The following is a 16,577-nucleotide window of genomic DNA, read 5'->3' on the forward strand; positions in this document are numbered from 1 at the left end:
ATTTCAGAAAGGCTCACTCAAACAAAGAGTTATTGAATAGAAACGCGTGAAAACAAGGATGATGTTGACCAATGAACACCTTTGTATTCTCCTTTTGCAGAGAATGAAGGTTATAATAACATCATCTGCATTGAATAGAGAAAGTGTGATAAGCCCAAAAAGCCCAACGAAAAAAGTTAGAGAAGAAAAACATAATAAATGATTTTGTATTTGCAAGTTGCAGTTCTTTTTGGGAATGGAGTTCATCACAGAGACTTTCATGCTCCTGCATAAATGACCTACCTAAAGCATGTTAATGCTACTACTACTTTATTAATACTTCTCAAACAGCTTTTGGTCCCATACCTTAGCATGACCACATTATAAACATTAAAATGTTCTGTAACATTATACTCTATATCATTATTATTCTCATTAAATAAACAATTTTATACAATAAACACTTTGTTTTTCCTTTCAACCAAGTCTTGTTAATATTATTTTCTTTCAAAATAAACAAATTAAGGGACCTACTGGAACTAAAAATAAAAGAATAAAACTTAAAGTCTCACTTAAATAATTAACAATAATTAGATTGAAAATATATAAAGTACTCCCACTTAATTAATGAATTAAAAGAATCCACATTTCAAGGTGGGTTGACATGAAAGTTAAATAAAAAACAATTATTCAGAAATTTTTTTCAACTAACTATCTTAATAACTTTTATTTTTTTTTAAGATAAAAATATTTTCTTCAATTATTTTGTTATTATTGATTGTACCATATTATTGTTGGATTACTCAAGGCACCAAGTGGTTGATCAGCTAATAATTTAGTAAACTTTTTTTCATAATCCTCAAAAGTATTCTTGTTAGTATTCTTGTTAGACTGATTAGATTACCTCTGAGTTACATTAAGACTAATAACATTTGAAGCCAACTAAATAAAAATGACATCATTCTCTACTTAAAACTTTAAGACAATAGATTAAAGAGACTTTCATCTTTATATAATATTGTACTTTTTCATTTTTATCCAATATGAAACTTGAACTCCTACTTAGATTCTCAACACCAATGAAAAATAATGGTAGCTTCGTATAAGACAAACATTTTGAACGTAGCATTTTTTGAGTTTACTTCGCAAGGAGAGGCTAATATCCCGGAACAAATTTGCATGACACCATGAGTTGTCAAATTTTCAAAGGCACATGGCCAGACAAAATGTATACTATATTATTCACCCTTACTTACGTTTTTAATAACATATTCAAATTTCCAATATTGTGTCGAGAGCAATTTCAAGACAAGTTTGTATACAGGGAACTTTAACGTTGCTTTGTTCAATTTAATAATCTAAGTCATAGCCATTACCAACAACCAATCATCCTAAATTGTTTAACTGTTGAGTGTAAAGTAGCCCCAACCAAATTAAACACACAATCAACAATCCTGTAGAACTTTTTTACTGGTATCGAATTTGCTTTTGTCCATGTTAAGGTGCCTAGTTTAATGCCTTCTTCAACACAACGCAAACAATCATGTACTCACCCAAATAGATCGAAAACTAGGCTATAAAAAATGGTATGGTCAACTAAATGGGTTGCTATATACTCAACGGGGCATGAAGGATGATGATTCGCATCTCTTCACACTAATATAGAGATACCTTTCATTTCATTTTTGTTTTACTACTTGAAAGTTTTGATGTGTTTTAAAACCATTAAGCTGTTGTTGTTGACTACTTTTAATTACCACAACTTTTTTAAACATTATCTTAAGTAGGGCATGGCGTAAGTTACTACTTTCTGTAAAGGATTCAATTTGTACTTCTTTTTATAAACTGTGCATTTTGTTGAGCGATCTCACAGTACTGAGTGGGACCAGATTATTTTTTGATGCTGACTTTTGGCATAAAAGCATAGAAGGAGTATTGATGATGATGAAGCTGGAAAGATTGGACTGATCTGTATTTTACATTTTACAAGCCAAGTCAGTGGCACGCACACTGCTTTCCACACCAAATCTACCTCCATTTCTTTCTTCAATGCTTTGCTTTTTTAAAGCTTATAAATACTCTGCCCTCACACACATTGTTGTTATTAGGAAGCACTCGAGAAGAATACAATACAATACAACTTGCTCTTTTGGTGGTGCTAACCAATAAGAGCATCTATCCCGAGTTCCAAACCCTGCTTTTGGTACAGCTGGATTCTTGGCATATTCACACCATTCAATCTCTCACTCTCCCATATGTCTCCACAGGCCAAACTACACTATTCATGCTAAATTCTTGTTTACTCTGTCCCCACATTCTTCCATTTTCCTCCCTCGGTTTGCCTCTGATTCAGCCTTGTCAAGAAATCTAGCCAAAACAAATTGAAAACAACAAAAATCATGTAAACTATACATTGTTGGTTTCTGATTGGCAGTGTTATTCTTAGCCCCAGTGGCAGCCTTTGGAAGTCTATATTGATTCCCTCTGACCCTTTTCGGTCTGGAAGAAGATATGGAAGAAACATTTGTACCCTTTGAAGGAATCAAGAATGATCTCAGAGGAAGGTTGATGTGCTACAAGCAAGATTGGACGGGAGGATTCAAAGCAGGTTTAAGGTATGTATATATGCTGAACTTGTTTAGCTACCAGTGGGGACATGTATTCAAAGATTTTAATGTTTCTCAATTTTTGCATCCCTTTACAGGATTTGGGCGCCCACCACATACATATTCTTTGCTTCGGCAATACCGGTCATTTCATTCGGGGAACAACTAGAGCGAGATACTGGTACAGAATATTCTAGCTTCAATGTACTCTTCTTTCTCATCTAAGAAAAACTATAAAATATAAAGCGTGCCTGTTGTTTTGCACTTGCAGACGGTGTTCTAACTGCTGTTCAAACATTGGCATCTACTTCAATATGTGGCATCATACACTCAATCCTTGGAGGTCAACCTCTGCTGATTTTAGGAGTGGCAGAACCTACCGTGATCATGTACACATTCATGTTCAATTTTGCAAAAGAGAGACCAGAGTTGGGCCGGGATTTGTTTCTGGCATGGACTGGATGGTGAATAAGTTTTTGTTCATTTATGTATTTATTTTCTCCATGTTTTTCATAAGTAGACCCCGATATTATTGTTTTCTAGTACCATTCATCAAAACCTGGTTTAACATTGTCCCTTTTTTTTTTCTTTAACCTGATTTTGTAGGGTATGTGTCTGGACTGCAGTGTTGCTATTCCTGCTGGCCATCTTGGGAGCTTGCTCTATAATCAACAGGTTTACCCGTATTGCAGGAGAGTTATTTGGCATGCTTATTGCAATGCTCTTCATGCAGCAAGCTATCAAAGTAAGATCAGTTATCAAAATTTCTCTTGTCATTCATCTGTCGTTGCTTGATTCTAAGAATTCAAATCGTATATTAGTACCTGAATTAGCAATGCACTTTGGACAAATTAATTTAACACCCTGCTGGCATAATTGCTCAGGGACTCGTTGATGAGTTTCGCATACCACAACGAGAAAATCCAAAATCAATTCAGTTCATACCTTCATGGAGGTTTGCTAACGGGATGTTTGCTCTAGTCCTTTCATTTGGCCTTCTCCTCACTGCATTAAGAAGCAGAAAGGCCAGGTCATGGCGCTATGGTACTGGTAAGTGTTTAACACCATTTCATAGATAAATTACAATTCCAAAACCTTAAATTGTTAGGTAAAGACATGTCAATGATTTTATATGACTTCTGAAACACTTAATCTGTTACAGGTTGGCTTCGCAGCCTAATAGCAGACTATGGTGTGCCACTTATGGTCCTAGTTTGGACAGGTGTATCCTACCTGCCTTCTGGAAGTGTTCCACATGGTATTCCAAGGCGCCTGTTCAGCCCGAATCCATGGTCACCAGGTGCATATGAGAATTGGACTGTTGTTAAGGCATGTAAATCAATTTCTACTTCTTTAATTCTCCCTTTTTTACTCACAAGTGGACTTCTGATAAAAGTATTATACTGTTTTTGTTGTTATGAATATAACAGGATATGGTCCATGTTCCTGTTGTCTACATAATTGGAGCATTTATCCCAGCCACTATGATTGCTGTGCTTTATTACTTTGACCACAGTGTAGCATCCCAGCTTTCCCAGCAGAAGGAGTTCAATTTGAGAAAGCCATCTTCTTACCATTACGACTTGCTCCTTTTGGGATTTTTGGTGAGCCACTTCTTTGTGTTCCTTCCTTGCTTAACTTTAATTTGTCGTATATTAATACTTAATGGATAAACTCTCATGCAATCACTGCTTTAAAAGACATAAAAATTACTTCTAATTGGTTGGCGATATAAAATCTTTATATTGATATGTAGTACATTCTTAGATTTAATTGAATAATTATTCTTCTAAAGGCAACTTTTTTTTTTTTTTCTGGAGGGAAGACCTTAATGTGTGGCCTTATTGGAATTCCTCCAGCAAATGGAGTGATACCACAGTCTCCAATGCACACAAAGAGTCTGGCAACTCTTAAACATCAGGTAATAAAATCAGTATTTTGTCAATTTCCCCCTAATTAATTTATAGTTTTAAGCACTATATCAACAAGTCTCACTAAAAGGAGCAATGATGGTACAGTTGCTTCGGAACAAACTGGTGGTAACCGCACGAAAAAGTATGGGAAAGAATGCTAGTATAGGACAGTTATATGGCAACATGGTAGAAGCATACCATCAAATGCAGACGCCTCTTATTTACCAGGATCCCTCTGCTCGAGTAAGAACGCTAACTTTTTTCTTATCCTTGAATTTGCCTAATTTGAGTTTCAAGCGTTTAATATAATACAAGAGACTGTGTGCTTCCTTTGTCAATAAAAAATCCGTTGCCTAATCACTGCTTGGCAGTAATGTTGAAAGATGATAGCACAGGAAAACATATTTTGGTCAAAGTGAACCTTATTATTTGTACCTCAAGTATTAGCACAAGACATATTGTTATTTATGACACATGTTGTTATTATCAGGCACAAGGACTAAAAGAACTTAAAGAATCAACTATTCAAGCAGCTACCAGTATGGGAAACATGGATGCCCCAGTTGATGAGACTATATTTGACGTTGAGAAAGAAATAGACGATTTGCTGCCTGTGGAGGTTAAGGAACAGCGTCTGAGTAACTTGCTTCAAGCAATAATGGTGGGAGGGTGCGTTGCAGCCATGCCTGTCCTCAAGAAAATACCAACCTCAGTCCTTTGGGGCTATTTTGCCTTCATGGCCATTGAAAGTTTGCCAGGAAACCAATTCTGGGAAAGGATCTTACTGCTCTTCACTGCACCAAGCAGAAGATACAAGTAAAAAAAAAAAAAAAAACTTTTTTTTTCTTTTATCCTTCTACTGTTCAATCCTCTCTTCCATGGCTTATCATCAATAAATTTCTTCTTTGAGTGCAGGGTTCTTGAGGATTACCATGCTACTTTTGTAGAAACTGTTCCTTTCAAGACAATAGCAACATTCACCATTTTCCAAACCATTTACCTTCTTGTATGTTTTGGACTAACATGGGTTCCTATTGCCGGGGTCATGTTCCCCATGATGATCATGCTCTTAGTTCCGGTAAGACAGTACTTTCTCCCCAAATTTTTCAAGGGGGCACACCTTCAAGACTTGGATGCAGCAGCGTATGAAGAGCAAACAGCTTTGCCATTCAACCTTGCAACAGTATGATTTCGTACCGTATACAACAAGCTTAGCTTAAATTTATGATAAGACAAAACTTTTATACACACCTTCCTAAGTGTTTTAAGTACTGTTTTTAAACCATAAACTGAAGATTCACTTCGATTATCAACATAATAAAGGCTAACACAGATTACTAAGATTAAAACATCAACGAATTACATATAAGTTTTGTCTTATGATAATCCACATTTGAGTGACTGTTATATATGTTTTTGTGGATACATTTACTTATATTCCATTCAACTTTCCTAACAGCAATCAGAGTTTGGAGGTGGTGCTTCTCATGTTGGAGAAGGTGAGATACTAGATGAAGTTATCACAAGAAGCCGTGGAGAGTTTAGGCACACTAGCAGTCCAAAGATCACAAGCTCCACCCCAACACCAAAAACTGATCCCAGAAGCCATCTAAGTCCACGCCTCTCGTTTAGTTCACGAGTGGGTGAACTGAAAACTGAGCAAAGTCCTCGATCTGGTGCAAGAGGTCCCCTCAGTCCAAAGGCTGGAGAAGTGAGACTATCGAATCTGGGAAGAACTCCTCTTAATCAGGATTCAAAACAGCAGGACCACAGCTAAACATTAATCATAGATGATTTCAGCCGTATGCCTTAGAAGGACTATTTAGGAGGCTTATTTCTTGCTGCTTTCTCCATTCTAGTTTGTTCTTTAATTTTTCTTGTCATGGTTGTAACTTGTAAAGTCCTTTTCCTTGTCCCATATACGACAGATATGAGATATGTAACCAAAGTGTGTTTCCTAAGTCAATTGTACTACTGAATGTTACTATATTTGTGCAAATGTATATCATCACTGTCACAAGTTTGCTTCAATAAATTGTGACTAGTTTGAGTCTTGTATTACTTCAGATGGGTTATATACTACAACTGATTTTTATGATTCATATCACTCTATTACTAGTATAATAATACTTGTCTTTAAATTCATAGAAGCATTTACAAATTGCAGAGAAATAACTTGTAAATCAATTTTAATAACTCTTTTGAAGAATAATAATAGAATGAAACACTTTTATATCTATTTGATATACAAGAGTAAAATGATCATGAGTGAAATTTTGTGTTTTTATTTAAAATGAAATAAGAAAATATAGTCTCAAATAAATATAAAAAAAAATTATATATCAAAATATCATTTCTGAAATGAGTATTCTGTCGGAAAAGAAAACACAGTGAAAATTTGTTATCAATAACACGTACATATATAACGTCTAATTGGATCTTAATAAAAAAGAAAAATACATTAAATCTTGTAGAAAGACTAGTACAATAGCATGGCATGAAGAGGAAACCATGTGAGTGGTGTTTACGTCCTCTTTGTGTGTGGACTAAATTTTGGTGATAGCAGTGTCGTGAAATCGATAAGATTCATGTTATATTATTGGTGGTCAAAAAGCCATCATTACAACGTGAGAAAGAGACCGGACTTGGCAAAAGAGTTTACTTGGGAAAAGAGGCTTTTAAAAAGCAAAAATAAGAATCTGTGAGCAGAATCGATTTCCAATCGCACATCCAAAGAAAAAGAAGAGGGAGAAGCAAGCAATGCTAATGTTGTATGCTATTATACTGTTCCATGGTGGGGTTCATTCATTCATTCATTTTGTTTAAAGAGGTAACATCTCTGTCTAATGATTCCAAGATCTCTGTCGTTTGAGCACAATCACCAAAAAGCTCTGAAATAACAACGTAACATCCAGTTATAAAGACAACAGAAGGGCTTTACATCACCCATTGGGGGCATAATCAAACCAAAATTGGATTATTCGAGAAATGACACCTCAGTTGACCATGGACCACTTGTAAGATGTGAAGTTATCATAAATCATTTGAAAGTAACACTGTCGAAATTTGAGACCACACAAGGCTGGCACCCCTTCAAGCCACCAAATCCCAGTGCATCATCATCATCTTCAACCTGTTTACATATACAAACGAAACAGCACTCAGACTTTGACACATCTTGTTTAGCACAAACACTAGTTTTAGAAAAAGTGTTGCAACATGTAATGTGTACATAAAGAGCTGATAAGTTGTCGCCTATCTATACAAACGATGAGTCACAAAGTTAAAGAGAGCCACACACACATGCACAACATTTAATGCTCCTTGGTGTGCATATCATTAGAACAAGGATACTTTAACTTATATAATTTTTTTATATTTATTTCAGAGTTCTTTTTAAGTATAAAAGTTTATTTTTTTATGCGTTATTCGGGATATTTAGAGGTATAGCGTAACTAGATGGTTCTCTAAGTTTGTCCACTTCGAACTTTTTTGTACTACTCCAAAAGACTTCTTTTCAATGGTGGTGCTTTATGTGTATATAAATTCATGTTTATCCTTACTCTTCTCCAGCACACCTATGCCAAGGCATCTCGCAGTCACCTCAAGCAGTTAAAGGAGCGTCTTCACACGGTGTCCAGACATGCAGATGGGGCGTTCCTCAACTGATGCAGATTGAGCGTTCCTCAACTGAAGCAGAACACAAAGTCTTTCTGCTTCTCAGTTTGACTCATTACTGTCCAAGTTGCATCTCTCCTCCAGATCGTCCAATTTGTTTGCATCTCTCTTCCAAATCGTCCAATTTGTGGGAGGATATCAATTATAATAATTAGTTTTAAATTGAAATAATTAGTTTTTATTACCTATTTTTTGTATATTTACTTTCCCTTTATTTAATTTAGTTATTAGTGTTAAATATCAACTATTATAATTGATATTAAATTGTGGAGTTTATTCCTTTTAACTCTTTCCAATTAAATTATCAATTTGTACATTCATACTATTGTAATCCAATAATGAAACAAATTCATCCAAAATACTTTTTCTATATATGTAACTTTGTTTGTAAACAAGAAATGTATGTCTCAATAGTACATAGGTGAAATCAGAATCAAGTTTCTTTTTAGGATCTATGGTATCTGTTTTGGGGTAACTGGAGACAATGAGTTGTGACATAATTCAGTCAGTAGTTCGTTCGAGTGTTCACCAACAAAAGGGATGGTAACTACATGTGTCAAAGAAAAAAAAAACAGTCACTTTAAGCCCATTTTTTATTATCCGGAATCGTTATCCTTATTTGAAACAAAAATCATGTGCCGGAATTATATGCAACTGATGTAATAAACTGTTTTTGGAAAGAAATGAGAAGATTTTTTTTTTTCTTCTTCGTAGTAACTACTGTAAAAAAAATCTTAGTAACTACATCTTGTAAATGAATTTTATAAAAGAAAATAATATTTTTAGCTTCTGAATTTTCGGTTAAACTTGCTCAAAGTATTTATACTTTCGTGCCATTGTTTTAAAATTCATTATGTTTTTAAAAATTGAGGGATTTATTCTTTAAAATCTAAGATCAAATTTAGAAATAAATCACATTTAGTTAAAACCATAACAATTTTAAAACTTTTTTTTTTAGAAAAAGGCATGAGACATGTTGAGTTTAGTAGAAGGCCCAACTAATGTTAAAGAAGTAAAATTGAAAATGCATTTTTAATTTTTAATTTTTAGTTAAATCCAATTATTGATTATAAGTTTTGTTGTAAATTTGTCTTGAAGATAAATGTAACATGATTATTCGATCAACATTCATTTGGATCTATGAGCGAACCACTATCAAAATCGAGCGATCAAGGAAGTAAACCAAGAAGAGATTCATTTATAGGTAAAGTGTGATTACTTGCAATTACAATTGAGTTGTAATTAGGTTGATGTTGGTTAAAAGTTACTCCAAAATTCATAAATATAGGTTTAAGGTAAGAAGGTAAGTAATCTAAATTTATTGTACCATTAATACTTAACCTATCAACGTTGTACCACTTTGACATATAAATGTCTTCTAAGCCAAATGATTTAGACCAACTATTACAAGAGAATTTATATTTAAGACAATTTGAAACTCTAAATGATTTATTTTACATTATAAACTCAGTTTAAAATAAGTTTACATTATATTCGCTCATATTTAAATTTATAAAGTTTAGTCTATACACTAAATCATTAAAAATGTCAGTCAATTGAAATAATTGGACATTAAATGGCTAACATAACAAAATATTTTAATTATATACGCGAGGGACTCAATTACTCATACCATTAAAGTTGTAACAGAACATTCAATATTGCATAATAATAGACAGTAAATAAGTTTACAAAAATATAAAATGAAGTAGAATTGCATACTTCTGAAATTTTAAATAAGTAATTCTCTTTCCTAATATATAGGATAGTTATTTTCTAAGGGTTTTATTCTTTCAAAGGTTAAGTATAAATCCTTTCTATTTCTTTTTTTTTTTTTTACACATCAGTGGGCACGTTCAATTATTTAAAATATGAATTTGTTGGGTATGTTTTGTTTTTATTTTCTTGACTCGTTTTCTTTGTCTATATAAAGTGTACTCCATTCAGTTGAAACACGTGAACAATAGATACATACTCTCTTAATAAATAAATAAAAAAATCATTCCCAGCTTTCCTTCTAAAGTTTATTGTATTTTGGAAGAACAAATTATTTTATTCATGGATTAGATTGAAACACGCTGTTCCAAGCTAGGGCTTCTATATGGAAAGGTCGAGGATAATACACAAAGCCCAATTAAGAGATTTTCATAATCAGGCCATTAGTCGTGACTTTTAATTCCAAATCATTTTTTGAGATTTCTCTTTGCACCCCATGCCTTCTTTCTGCATCTTAATAGATGTTAAATCATAGTTTGGCGTGGTTAGAAAGTGTCCTTGCCTCTATTATTGAAGGAAAGACTCCTCAACAATTTAAAACTTAACTTAAAAAAGTGGAGATATGCATGTATCTTACGTACAAGCTAACACTTGCTAAATAGACGAATCAACATATTTTATTGAATAATAATGACGACGTTGATGGTTATTAGACTGAAAATAAAATGAGAAGATGAAAAAATATATATAAATGACAAGTAAATCCCAATAGAAGGAAATCAAAAGATAGGTTAACGCCTTCAGGCAGAAGGAAAGAGATATCAAATGAAAATTTTGAATTCTTCCCTTTATCTCATTAAAATAATCAAATAACTCTTTAAGGAAAAACTAACAATTTATAATATTTTAGAAAGATGATTGTGATTAGGGATGAGAACGGATCATGTTCGGGTCGGATAGTGTGATACCAGACCCGCATGTAAAAAAGTATACACGTATCCGTCCCGCTACCTGCCAGATACTCGTATAAAAAAATTCGTGGATTTTTTTCAACTCGCGGATACTCGTTGGATACCCGTTTTAACCCGCATTTTTTTTTAAAAAAATAATATTTTATGATTTTTAAAACAATGTTTAAATTAAATTGAAAAAAAAAAACATATTATTTTGTCAAATAGAATTAGGATCAATGTTTAAATAATTATTTTATGAAAATGGGCCAAAAATCCATTTCATTCCTTTATTAGCGAAGTCTCTAGCGGCAGCTGCTTCTTCTTTAGCGAAGAATAACCCTCACACCGGAGCTAACTACTTCTTTTCCAGAGCTCGACAATAACCCTCACACCGCAGGCCACCAAACCTTTTTTCCTCTGAAAAAAGAAATAGAAACAGAAAGAAAAAGGAGAAGGAAACTTTACGAATGGGCGACCATGGGGATCCAACAACAAGCCGAAGCCGTTGATGATGATCACCAGGGAAAGCGCCAACATGCTCCACGTGTACATCCTTGACGAGGTAGGCAGCGCTGCAACTTGAAATTAAGGATAAAATTGTATTTTCATTTTTCTAACCGGGTAGCGGGTACCCGCGGGTGCGGATAATGTGATATTCGAACCCGACCCGTTAACGAACGAGTATTAAAATACCCTCTATGCATTATCTGCGGGTACTTAATACCCGTAACAGATTTTATTCTCAGATACCTGCGGGTACAGATTATTATGTCATCCTTAATTGTGATTATGATAAAGATGTAGGATTTCACTTGGATAAGTGAAAAAAATTTATTAATGATTTAAGAGTATTTTTAATTGAAAAAATCTTTTATTATTAATAGAAATAAATTATTTTATATCTAAATCAATAAAATAGTTTAAAATTTTTATGAATATAATAAATATGAATTGGTCACATTAAAATCATACTTATCTAAATATATAATAATATTGTAATTAATAATAATAGAGTAATATCTCACCATAAATACTAACTATAATATTAAACTAAAATTTATTATGATATGAATATTATTTCAATACACATAAACTTGAGTTATTCTATAATAAAAATAGTTTAACAAATTTTATTGAGCCAACATCTTTAATATATCAATATTTGGATAAAAATAATCGAAGTTTGTTTTTTTATGAGAGTGGAAAATGAATTAGTTTGATTGATTTATTAAGTTGGTGTACTAAAAATAATTTGATTATATTTTGTTGTAATATTTGTTTAGATGCATATAACTAGATTACGTAAATAGTTTTCTAATTATAATGTTTCTAAGAGTATAATCAATGATATTGTGAATAAGTATTTATAAGTTTGGTATGATTTAAGAAGAGACTAGAATGATATGGGAAAATAATTTGAAAAACAAAAATCTTACATGAATATGTAAGAACGAGAAATTGTCTGCTATATGGGTCCTGCGGTTTTGCTAACCACCAACACCAAACTTTCTCATCACAAACTCACTTCTTTACAACCACCCATCCTCTTTTTATTTTATTTTTTTTAATAAACTTTAATCATATTTTGACAACATTTTAATATTATCTATATGTCATTATGTGATTGGTCAATATTTATTTTTATAATTATTATTAATTATGGAATAATTATGAACCAATCATATGATATTAAAATGTTGTAAAAAGTATGATTATTTTTTACTATTAACTTCTTTTTTTCCCATAAATAACATATAATTTTTATATTATTATTTAATCACAATTTATGTTGTATGATAGAATTAGTAGGCTTAACTATTCTCTCAGTCGAGTTTTATTAAATTTTTTAGTTTTGAGAACAAAATTTTATATTTTTTGATTGAATTTTTGTAGTTTTAAAATTTAATTAATCGAGTGATGATAAAATTGTTATATTGTTTTATTATCTTTCTTATTTATCTTTCTGTATTAAAAAATGTGATATTTTATAGTTAATATAAAATTATATTAAGAAATAAAAAATTTATTTATTATTTTATATTAATTTTATATTAACTATAAAATTAGAATGTCATATTTTATTACAACGTGGCACAATCAAAGCAAAGTAATAAAACCAAATAACTTCATCCATTTATTAAAAAATAAAACTATATAAACTTAATTAAAAAGTATACAATTTTGAATACTTAATATATGTGAAAAAATATATGATAGAAACTCAATAAAAATATCCAATTCTATAAAGATTTAAAAATATAATTTTAAACTCAATAAATATTTTTATATATGTAAAATAAAAAAATTTATATCATATATTATTTTACATCTCGATAACTTATATACATCTACAACAAAATTTTTGACATCCTTAAAATATGTCACTTGCATAAAAAGATAATTAAATGAATTTGAAAAAATTAATACTATAAATTTTAATTTAACTGCCGAATACTTCTTTGATAACCTGTAATTCCTCAAATATAACTTCATCAGAATCGTAAAATATTATGATTTAGAACAATAAAAGTATATCTAAATTTGAAATATTGATTCAATCCGAACCACTTTAAATTAAATTGCATAAAATTTAAATTTTTAAAACTATGTTGATTAGATGACGAATTAAACACATTGAAGTGATTGTTTTTGGTTTATTTTCTTCAAAACTGATGCCACTTTAAAATACAAGCATAAAATGTAAAGTGATTAATTAAAATAATTAAGAACCAGAATTATGATTATAGATGACTTTACAGATATGTTGCTACATATTTAAGGCTGACGAGAATCTAAATTTCTCTATGATTGCCTTCCGTGTCTTTATTTCTTTGTACAAAGAGAGAACAAAAGGACAAAAAAAAAAAAGCAATGGTTTTTATAATGTGAAAACATATGCCGTGCTTTTTTTAATTTCAAGCTTATGCCAAAGTAAACAAAAAATAAAAATAAACAAATCCATAATATCATACACACAATTTCTGAAGTGACACTTAACTTACTAAAATGGCATTCACATTGTATTATGAAATGCTTATTAAATACTATTTTTACATACATAAATTAAAAATTAGGAAACGGTTAGAATTGTGGTTTCTAATAATTTTTTCATAACAATAAAGTTATGTTTATTATTATTTATTTGATTATTATATTTATTGAATTTACATGATAAGATATTTGATTAAAATTAAAGATTTATTATTATAATAGAGATTATAATAATAAAAAATAATTCTTATATAATTTTATTTTAAATTGTTTTTAATATAGAATTATTGAGAATATGACATTATTAATTCAAATATATTAATATGTGCGTAGTGGTTTTTATAAGATAAATTAAAAGATTTATTTTTTTAAATTACATATATAAATAGTATATATAGAGATATGACTATTAAACTGAGTGAGAGGATCCTAATAGTTAATATTACCTTGAATTGTTAATGACAATTTTTTTGAATAAATATGTAATTTTCTTAAATTTGAAATTATCACATAAATTAACAAGTTGTTTTTTATATTTTGATATGGAATATCTAACACTTAGTGATGTTTGTTGAATGATTATTGGATATGATAAAATTCTTATGAAATTAATCTCAAGAAAAAATTCAACAAACTTTTAGTAATGATTTTGAGCTCTATATAATAAAAATGTTGGTAAAGATATTACGTATGAAAGAATAAATGAGTTTATTAAGTCATTCATCATCTTTTAATTTATTGGAATTTGAAAATTATATCATATTTTAATGTTAACATAGAAATGTAAAGATGAAAGAAAATATTATATTAATTTTTTAATAGTTCTAAAGTAAAAAATACTTTATACTATTGGTCATTAAACAATGTTGTTAGATATCAATCTTGATTAATAAATTATTATTGATTAGTAATAAACCTACAAGTCGCACACTAACAAATGTTCTGATATTTGTTGAACGAGAAAAATATTATTGATTAAATTAAAGTATTTAATTTTAATTAATTAATATTTTTCCTATGTGGAATACTACTGTCTTTTTTGCTAGTATCATAAAAGTTTAAGAATATATGTAAATTGATTAACCAAGACTTAATAAAGAATGTATGTAAATTGATTAACTAAGACTTAATCAAAGATTGTAAATGAAAATTTAAAATGACTTAATAAAATTAGAAAGAAGATAAAATTTTAGAATTACCATATATAAACAATTAAAGTATTCCTAAAACTTTTATTCTTCTCTATGACTTAATCTGCATGATTTAACTACAAATACATCCATTATTTTCGTTCTCTTGTAAATGTCATTTATAACCTTCACTAACAATCTAAACTAATTAACTCTATTAGGATTTAAATGATCAAATCCTGTGGTTTATAAAACTCCAGGTTGAATTTTAATTTTTTAATAATTTTTTAAAATTAAAAACAATCACTTCTTTATTATGATATTAAAATAAAGTAATTCTCTATGTGTTGAAAAAAATTAAACAACTAAATTATACCTACTATGATATAAAATTAGTTTAATAAAAAGCTAAAAATGTATTCTAAATTGTAAATATTAATATTATAACATAATGTCAATCTGTATCCCTTCGAAAGAATTTTAAAATTTATAAAGTAAAACTTAACTATCTTAAAGTCAATATTAAAGATTAAAACGATAAATTAAATATTTAGAGAAGTAAAAAAGTTTTAAAAGAACTAAAATCAAATTGAAAACACTTTAAAAAAAAAGGATCTAAAATTTTGATAACAGAAATAAAAAAAATATATATATATATATATTAAAAGAACTCATTGTAAAGGATATTATATACTTGGTTATAATCTTGAGAATCTTGTGATTCATAGATGGAGAAATTAAGGGCCAATAAATCATGGAAGAAAGTATTAGAGAGCGAGGTTGAGATCGAGAGAGTTATCGTGCAGGTGATGTTGGTCGTTCTTACGTTTTTTGAGAGTGAGACGAGGCGAAGGAGATGCAGTCGACGGAGTTGTGAAACGCAGAGGTTGTCCTCTGAATTCAACCTCGTTTGTGAAATCTTCCCACTCGAATGATGGCACCCAACCGCTCTGTTCTTCTGTCGGCACTTTCCTCTTCTTCTCACTCTTTTCTAATTCCTCCAACTCTTTTCGTCTCCGATCACGCGCGTCCCGGAACCTCCGCAGAAGCGCGTAAAACTCCTCCATCTTCATCATCTCTTCTTTTTCTTCGTCTTTTTCCTTTCTCTTTTTGTCTTCCATGAATCTGCGTAATATGTTATTAACAGGAAAACCAGAGTTAACTAACAGAAAGAAAGAACACAAGAAGAATGAAGAAGAGAATGAAAACAATGTCTGCGTCCTGGTAGAGAGAGAGATAGATGTTGGCAACTACCAAATTGGAAACTCTGTTAATTTTCCTTTTATATCCATACTGGACCGATGTGGATTATGTCGGGTTCTTAATTTCGAGGGACCATAAGACACCCACAAAATAAAATACATATACTACACAATTTAAAATATTAGTATTTTAAATAGATTTATTTTTAATATATTATTATATTATCAAAATAGTTGTCAAGCAACGAAGTGATATATCTTCTCATTTCATTTAAATTTTTAGTAAATATTTATGTCATGTTTAATTCAATTTCCAAAAAATCGATTCAATATAATATTTTCATTCAATGTATTAATTGTAAGTTTATATATAATTAAATGTTATAATTTATATAATTAAGATTAAAAT

At 30.4% G+C, this 16,577-nt stretch overlaps 2 protein-coding genes across 2 annotated transcripts; one reads left to right on the plus strand and one right to left on the minus strand.

Annotated features, from left to right (window-relative positions):
* Window positions 1-2,058: 2,058 nt before the first annotated feature.
* LOC106757835 (boron transporter 1) lies at window positions 2,059-6,600 on the plus strand. The gene is made up of 12 exons (XM_014640660.2): window positions 2,059-2,594; window positions 2,684-2,766; window positions 2,857-3,049; window positions 3,192-3,330; window positions 3,470-3,635; window positions 3,748-3,914; window positions 4,016-4,189; window positions 4,411-4,506; window positions 4,604-4,741; window positions 4,989-5,314; window positions 5,414-5,681; window positions 5,958-6,600. Exons 1-12 carry the CDS (start codon window positions 2,491-2,493, stop codon window positions 6,273-6,275), a joined length of 2,172 nt encoding a protein of 723 aa, XP_014496146.1. The 5' UTR covers window positions 2,059-2,490; the 3' UTR covers window positions 6,276-6,600.
* A 9,037-nt stretch (window positions 6,601-15,637) lies between these two features.
* LOC106757466 (protein NIM1-INTERACTING 1) lies at window positions 15,638-16,238 on the minus strand. The gene has a single exon (XM_014640139.2). It carries the CDS (start codon window positions 16,085-16,087, stop codon window positions 15,734-15,736), a length of 354 nt encoding a protein of 117 aa, XP_014495625.1. The 5' UTR covers window positions 16,088-16,238; the 3' UTR covers window positions 15,638-15,733.
* Window positions 16,239-16,577: the final 339 nt, after the last annotated feature.

Source organism: Vigna radiata, chromosome 3 (genome assembly GCF_000741045.1).
Source record: "Vigna radiata var. radiata cultivar VC1973A chromosome 3, Vradiata_ver6, whole genome shotgun sequence".
Lineage (NCBI taxonomy): Eukaryota > Viridiplantae > Streptophyta > Magnoliopsida > Fabales > Fabaceae > Vigna > Vigna radiata.

What these genes read in the sequence shown, in the direction of transcription:
- LOC106757835 (XM_014640660.2), top strand. Translation starts at nt 2,491, where the DNA reads ATGGAAGAAACATTTGTACCCTTTGAAGGAATCAAGAATGATCTCAGA. An exon ending in TTTCTGGCATGGACTGGATG is followed by an intron (nt 3,050 to 3,191) that starts GTGAATAAGTTT and finishes CTGATTTTGTAG; the next exon opens with GGTATGTGTCTGGACTGCAG. An exon ending in TGCCATTCAACCTTGCAACA is followed by an intron (nt 5,682 to 5,957) that starts GTATGATTTCGT and finishes CTTTCCTAACAG; the next exon opens with CAATCAGAGTTTGGAGGTGG.
- LOC106757466 (XM_014640139.2), bottom strand. Translation starts at nt 16,087, where the DNA reads ATGGAAGACAAAAAGAGAAAGGAAAAAGACGAAGAAAAAGAAGAGATG.